Raw genomic sequence first — 7,047 nt, forward strand, 5'->3', positions numbered from 1 at the left:
ACCAAGTCATGTACACTCTCAAAGAGGTAGGTGTTTCATTTTAAAAGTCCACATTTAAGAGAAAGATTGTGTAGAGCAAGGTGCAAACCCAAGACCAGGAAGGACAGATTAAACTCGTGAGGAGCCTGAACAGTTCTGAAAAAATATATATATATATTTGGGCAGATGAAACTAATATTACCTTTTCACAAAAAGATGGGAAGAGAAAAGTGTGAAGAAGGACAAAAACAGCTCATGATCCAAAGAATATCACATTATCTGTCAAACATGGTAGAGTCAGTATTATGGTATGGTTCCCAATGGAACTAGCCACCTCTGTTTATTAACGATGTGACTGCTAATAGAAATAGTAGATAAATTATAAAGTGTAAAGGGCTGTCCAGACAGATTTTGCTAAACTAATCAGATACTGTTTCACAGGGCAAATGGATAATGACCCAAGAGAAACCCAAGAGTTTATCATGGCAAAGAAATGGGATGTTCTTCAATGCCCAGGCCAGTCATTTGATGTTGGCCCAATAGACCATGCTTTTTAATTACTGAAGACAAAAATGAAGCCAGAAACAAAATGCATCTGAATGTGTATGAAACAAAGGCCAGAAAAACTGATTATTTTGCTTACGTAATCAGTAATTAGTGAATTTGTAGTTAAATTCATTCAACTTTGGACTCAGTTTTTGTTTTCTTGTGAATTTCTGTTGTCTCTTAGCCCTTAGCTAGCCACCTTAATACTGAAAAAATACAATCTTGTTTGCTTATGTAACAGTTTCCATGCTCACTAGATCCTATCAGGTCCTAGACTGGGTAAAGCGCAGCGATATTGCAACACAAGTAATTAAAGCCAAGACTCTCTACAGAGTGATTCCACAACCAGTTTGTATTTGGATTTGTACTTTTAATATTGGACTTAAAACTTTCCTTTTTGATATACGATTAAAGTTACAGCTACTTTAGATGTGCCTGAACATTCGTTTAGATATGCTGCTATAGGCTGAGGCTGCTGGGAGGGGTCTCGTGGTATCGAACTGAGTCTTACAAAACTGTTACTGGAGAAAAAAATGGGTAGTTGGAAAAGCTCTGGTTTGTTAAACAAGTTCTTAATCTGTGTAGTTATAGGTGGAGATTTGCATACTAAAATAAACCCACTTTTAAATGTCTTTACACTAGGATCAGACACTCAACACAGATGTAGCATTTTTATTTTTATTGCTAAGAATCTCACATGATCATGGTTTCTTTTCACAGTGATTTCAACATTAATCAACTGACTCCATTTCCAAATCTCTCTGTTGTTGGTATCCATCTTCGTGGACTTCCTGGTGTTCGCTCTGCTCTATGTGGTTCTCCTCTGGCTCCTTGGTGGGTTCATGTGATTGACTTGTGCCTGTTTCTGTAGGGGCAATGTGAGAGATTGTGAAAGAACTGGCGACCTCTTTCAGAAGGGCTTGTTCAGCCTTCAGTGTAGCCAGTTCCTCGGTGAGCGGACTTGTGAGCGTTGGTGTCCCGGTAGGGGCAGGTGCTGCAGTATTCTGGATGGGCTGATTCTCATTTGGGTCTTCAGGTGTCTTCTCAGAGCCCCCCTTCTCTGATGGATCAGCAGACTTGTCCTCTGGTTGACTGCCAGCTCCATGCACCTTTGCATATAGACTCTTCCTTTCTTCCTGCAAAGCCCTGCACAGATTCTCAAGCTTCTGGTTTTTGATGGTGAGAAGCTCAAACTCCTTTTCCTTGATTGCTTTCTGTAAAAAATATTTTTAACATATTGTATAAAATTTCCTATGGTAAACTGAATTTTTTCCCTGGTGGGTCATATTTTTTTTTAAATCTATCTATGTATGAGGGTATTAATGAATTAAAACAACAACAAAAAATTCTTACATCTGCCACCATGTCAATAAGATTCTTATTGCAGCCATCGAAGCGAGTCTTCCATGACTGGCACTCTTTCTCCAGCTTTTTCATTTTCTTGGCCATCTGCACAACAACAACAAAAAAAATCATGTTATGCTGCAGACAATCAAAGTATCTTCTAAAAATAGCTGCAACTGAGCAAGTGTAGGATTATAAGGTTTGTCAGTTTTTGAAGTGTTACTGAAAGGCTCATGGGATTCTTTCCTCTCATTTGTATTTTTGTCATCTTTGTCATCATCTTTTTGCAGAAAAACTCAATAATTTAATCTCCTGAAGCAGACTTCAAATATTCTGTAAAACCAAACTTACTTTGTCCATGTCCTGTTTGAAGCTGCTGTAGACACTGGTACTCTTTGTTACCGTGCCCTGGAATTCATCAAACTTCTTGGAGTACATATCAAGCTGAGGAAGAATGGTAACAAAACATTATACTTTTCTCCAGGGAGGTAGAAAAATGATCCAATTTTGCCCATGATGCCCTGATACCATACCTGGGCCTTCATATCGATCTCTTGCTCCTTCATGACCTTCACTTGCAGTTTATATTCTGCTGCCTGTTTCAGCAGCTGTGTGATTTTGAAATGGTAAAGAAAAATGAGCATTAGGGGATTATTACAACAAATCTTTTATTAAAATGCACAACGAAAAAACGTACATGGTCTTTTTCCAGCTTATGCTTCTCCTCTGCTTCCTTCAGCAGCATGTTTGCCTGCGCGAGTTTGGTTTCCAGCAGCTTTTCTTTCAGGTCTCTGTGCTTGAAAACCTTTTCCAGGTTCTGGAAGACATTCAGGTGGATTTATGAGTCGTTTTCACAGAGAAAGCTGTTTCATTTCTCGCTCTGGGAGCCTTTGGCTACATAAAACTGAAATAGTGTAACTAATAAATGTAAGACCTGGGAGAAATCTGCAAATAATTCATTGGCACAGATGTGAGAAGGTTTACACAAGTACAGTTTATCCAGTTTTAATAATGCATGTAGACTGGGAGTACAAATTGGCTTTGCTGTTATGTTATGCGAGTGTCCGTGTGTGTTCACAGTGTAGCAGGATCCATACCGCCTCTCGCTGGTCGTATTGTGAAATGAGTCCCTTCAGTTTTTCTGCAAGAGCGCCGTTCTCCTGACACAGTTTGGTGTTGCGGCTGCTGTGTTCCTCAATTTGAGCCTGAATCTCACTGAGCGTGCCCTGGAAATGGGTGGTGATCTCTTTCCTCTTTAGGTCATCCTCTCTGCACCTCTGCAGGGTCTCCTCCTGCGATTCAAGCATGGGTGTTAGCTTTAAAACCTGCACTGCAAGATGGATATAAATGCTCAACCGTTTTGTTTGTCTTGTGCACCACCACTGACTTATATAATTTGCTATTGCTCCAGCTAGCAGCCATGCAGGAAGCTCATGAAGGAACTGTATCACTGTACAAGAGGAAGCATCCATGATGTTAAACTTATAAAAGAGAGAATGCAAACCCTTTAAACTGAACTGCAGTGTTGTCTGCACAGTTCTTATGATTGTTATAAAGGTGATAGTTGCTAAAGCATCAAAAAGCTCTGAAACTGAGCAGCTCACACCAAAACAATCTTGACTAAAACGTGCTACACTGCAAGCAAAAACATGCATATTTGATCAGGGATCATCGCTAAAGTTCTGCTGTTTTGAACAACACTTGGCTTCACAACAGGAGTTGTGAGGGTGGCAGTGGAATAGGTCAAACTTTGAGCTTTGACATGGCAGCAGATTTTCAGTGCCAGTGATGTCATATCCTGTAGAGCACAAAATATGCTGGGACCACCTGGCACCATAGCTCAACAGCAAATGGCGATTTCGGCATCTCTGATTAGACACTGTTCAAGCAGTGATGTCTGGAGTTGAGCTACCTTTAAAGTCTTGTTATGTCTTTGCAGCTCTCTGCAGAGCCCCTCCAGTTTGCTGCGAGCCAGCACTGCACGGCTGTGCTCGCCCTGCAGCTGGTCCTTCTCCTTCATCACTTGGAGAAGCTTCTTCTGGAGAACTTTCATCTGCTTCTGATCACTGCGATGCTCCTCCAGCTGCAAAAGCACACACACAGTGCCCCATAATAGTGATTATATCTTTTCTCTAGAAACAAACCATAGCTTTGATGAGAGCTACTATATATTTTCTTTTTTTGCTCTCTTCGCCTTTGTTTTATCCACTCACCAGCTCGGCATGCTTCTTGATGATGGCCTGCAGTTTCTCTTCCGGAGAATCGAGTTTGTTCAGACTTTGCATCAACAGCATAGCTTCCTTCCCTGAGCAGCCATACAGAATTTAACCTTAAAAATCAATCATTGCCATAAAGCCAGTTTTAAACAGACTGATACAGAAATTATTGTTGGATGATTTTCTGGGACTTCAAGAACTCTGCTGGTCCATCTTGTGAAAAATCATCTTGGCAGCTGAATGACACAAACTATAAAAGGCATTTGGAAATACTACTTTACCTCCCTCTCTGTTGCAGATGGATGCATTTACACGTGTTACGGCTCTGCTATCACACACCAATCACTTTCAGTACAACCTGGACTTTTGCTGACTTCACTGAATCAAACCCACCTCAGATAAAATCACTAAAACTGTTTTTTTGTTTGTTTTTTCAAAACCACACACAGCACCTAGATTTTTCAGCATCTTCTTCTCCATTTTCTGGTCCTTGCGGGTCTCTGCCTCTTTGACGGCTGTGACCTCCTCCGTGTCCTCTGGCTCAGCTGGAATCTTGGCAGCCTGGTAGGTGCTAATGATGTCCTCCAGCTGTTGGCCCAGGTCCTCTGTCAGGTCAATGTGGTGATCCTCGGCTGGCGATGCTTCAGGACTCGTGGGTGAGCGTTTACTCTCCTGACAAGCCTCCATTTTTCTGAGGTAGTTCCAAAAGGGAGATGGTTGGTTCTGTAATGGAATCCGTACATGTGTAAGAGGCTAAGGATTAGGTTTAAGATAGACTCATGTTTTCCTGTTTAGTGAAGTAGTAAACATGGAGAAAACCAAAGTCACGCTGAGTGTCCATTTTGGTCCTAGTTATTCCAGCTTTGCTATTTGAAGCTTAATTTTACTGATTAATCAATCAGAAATCTGATGAACTCAAATCAGATTTGAGAATTTCCAGCACAGACCTTCATCTCTGCAGAACTTTTTGTCATAGTAGAAAAAGCACAGGTCTTTACAATGATGTCATAATTGACTTTTTCATTCATGTTCTCCAGTACAGCAACACAGCGTTATGGTTAACCATTAAGAAAAGGAGAAGCAAGATAAATAATCACACCTGATTTTCATACAGAGACAGTAAGTAAATGTCTTTCAGTGAATTGGCTGACCCAACACATCAACAGATATTATTATTTTTTGTAAATAGACACACATAATTCTTTGGTAAAAGACTGTAAAAACTCTGTAACCCTGCTGTAAAGGCTCGGCAGAAAAATGGACTCAAACTTCAACACTACCATCAAGTTCTTTGGACATTGGCTGCTTTTTCGTTCATTGGGTTGTTTGTTAAGCAATTTAAAACTGACCCAAGAATCATTTAAGTATAAGAAAGACTCAAGGGGTGAACAAATGTGTTTACATATGCTGTAATAAACAACTTTGAACAGATCGATTTTAATTTGTATCTTCAGGCCCTTTGTTACTAGCACCCTGTCACAAAAACACATAATTTGTTCTCATTTCTTACGTCAAATCTATTTTTTTTAAAAAGCCAAAGATAACACAATAATTTGACAATAAGCTTTACACCAATAAGGTGATTGACAAAGAGCTGTTAGCTGAAAACATATCTCAGCATGCCGAGTAGTTTTTACTTAAAATTCTGAGTAAACTGGACAGGTGGAGGACAAAAGAAGTGCTAGGCCTACAAAAATATCTCCAGGAGAGTAATTTTCTTAGAAATAGGAAAACGTCCGGCAAAGACCTGACACAGGACCTGAGAGATGTATGTAGACCTTCATTTGATGCATTTGCATCCTTCAATGAGGATGGAGAAAAATTCCAGAGGAGTAGTTAAAGAAACTAAGAGTTCAGACTCCTGCTGAAGAATAATGGTACAAACGTTGTTTTTAATTCTTTGTTTCCGTGTATCTTGACACGTTTCAGTAAATCAACGCACTCGTTTTTTCCATTTTTTGCAAAACAAAGAAATGAATGGTGGCCCGAGTTTTTCTTGGTTTTGAGACCATCTTATATTTACTGTTAAGACAGGCAGCCATTTTTACGACAAAAACAATAATCACTTAAAGTAATACTAAAGCTCATTAGTGAATAATAAATATAATCCCCTATCGAGTCCTTGCGTTTCTCTTGCGTTGTACGGGCTTGCAGCCAGAGCCTGTTTATGTGCATAAAAATTAGTGCAGCCTTCACGCTGCCTGTGCTTTCACAAGCTGAGCACATGGCACCTGTTCCAGATCCACAGGCTATTTTAAGAACTTCTTAATATGGGCACGTTATTTATTTATTTCTTATCCACTCTTATTGATGTCAGTGGTTGTGCGCAGTAAAGTCTTGTTTTTCAACTATTAATATTCAATAAAAACACAAATGTTACATAAGCAACCCCCGTCGGCACGCAGTATATTTCTAGGAGGTTAAAGTTACCTTTAACACAGTGTATGTAACACTGTGGCTTTAGTGAGCCATTACTTTACTTTAACATAAATATTACTAAACGCATTCACAGACTAGACTAGCCTCACTGCCGTCAAGAGCTTCTCGCCTCTAACAAACTTGGCGAAGATTGCATCCATCAAATTCAGAGAGGCACTCATTAGTACGTTAAAGAAGACGTTTTGAAACACATCCCAAGCACAAGAGTTAACCTTTTAAACTATTAAAGCCTAAATATCCCTGAAGAAGCAGGGCAAGGAGCAAACAGGGTCTTACCAGGACCAAGGGCCAGAGGGAGAAAAGGAAGAGTGTCGAGGGGCTTGGACAGGCTGCCACCAGCTACAACAGCTGTGATAAGACCACCTCAAAATAAACCAGAGGAGCACAGCTCACTCTGAACAGAGAGAGGGAGTACAGAGATACTCCACAGCACACCTCTATTAAAAACAACCCACGGGCCTCCTCTGATTGTAATCTTAATGGGAATTTACCCCAAGAAGCACCTGTGTTCACGCTAACAATG

At 40.2% G+C, this 7,047-nt stretch overlaps 1 protein-coding gene across 1 annotated transcript; it reads right to left on the bottom strand.

The window, feature by feature from the left end:
- Positions 1 to 1,182: 1,182 nt before the first annotated feature.
- txlnbb (taxilin beta b) lies at positions 1,183 to 6,941 on the bottom strand. The gene is made up of 10 exons (XM_080869959.1): positions 6,801 to 6,941; positions 4,538 to 4,808; positions 4,083 to 4,174; positions 3,782 to 3,952; positions 2,967 to 3,161; positions 2,567 to 2,686; positions 2,403 to 2,477; positions 2,221 to 2,313; positions 1,879 to 1,974; positions 1,183 to 1,739 (listed from the first exon to the last, which is right to left on the bottom strand). The coding sequence occupies exons 2-10, from the start codon at positions 4,770 to 4,772 to the stop codon at positions 1,257 to 1,259; spliced, it is 1,560 nt and encodes a 519-aa protein (XP_080726085.1). The 5' UTR covers positions 4,773 to 4,808; positions 6,801 to 6,941; the 3' UTR covers positions 1,183 to 1,256.
- Between the last annotated feature and the right edge of the window lie 106 nt (positions 6,942 to 7,047).

Source organism: Rhamphochromis sp. 'chilingali' (genome assembly GCF_963969265.1).
Source record: "Rhamphochromis sp. 'chilingali' genome assembly, chromosome: 21".
NCBI classification, from domain to species: Eukaryota; Metazoa; Chordata; class Actinopteri; order Cichliformes; family Cichlidae; genus Rhamphochromis; species Rhamphochromis sp. 'chilingali'.

Bases quoted from the DNA above. Each gene is read 5' to 3' on its own strand.
- txlnbb (XM_080869959.1), bottom strand. From the start codon at position 4,772: ATGGAGGCTTGTCAGGAGAGTAAACGCTCACCCACGAGTCCTGAAGCA. The intron at 4,175-4,537 runs GTGCTGTGTGTG...ATGGCTGCTCAG, and splicing joins GAAGATGCTGAAAAATCTAG to GGAAGGAAGCTATGCTGTTG. The intron at 1,740-1,878 runs GTAAGAATTTTT...TATTTTTTACAG, and splicing joins TTATTGACATGGTGGCAGAT to AAAGCAATCAAGGAAAAGGA.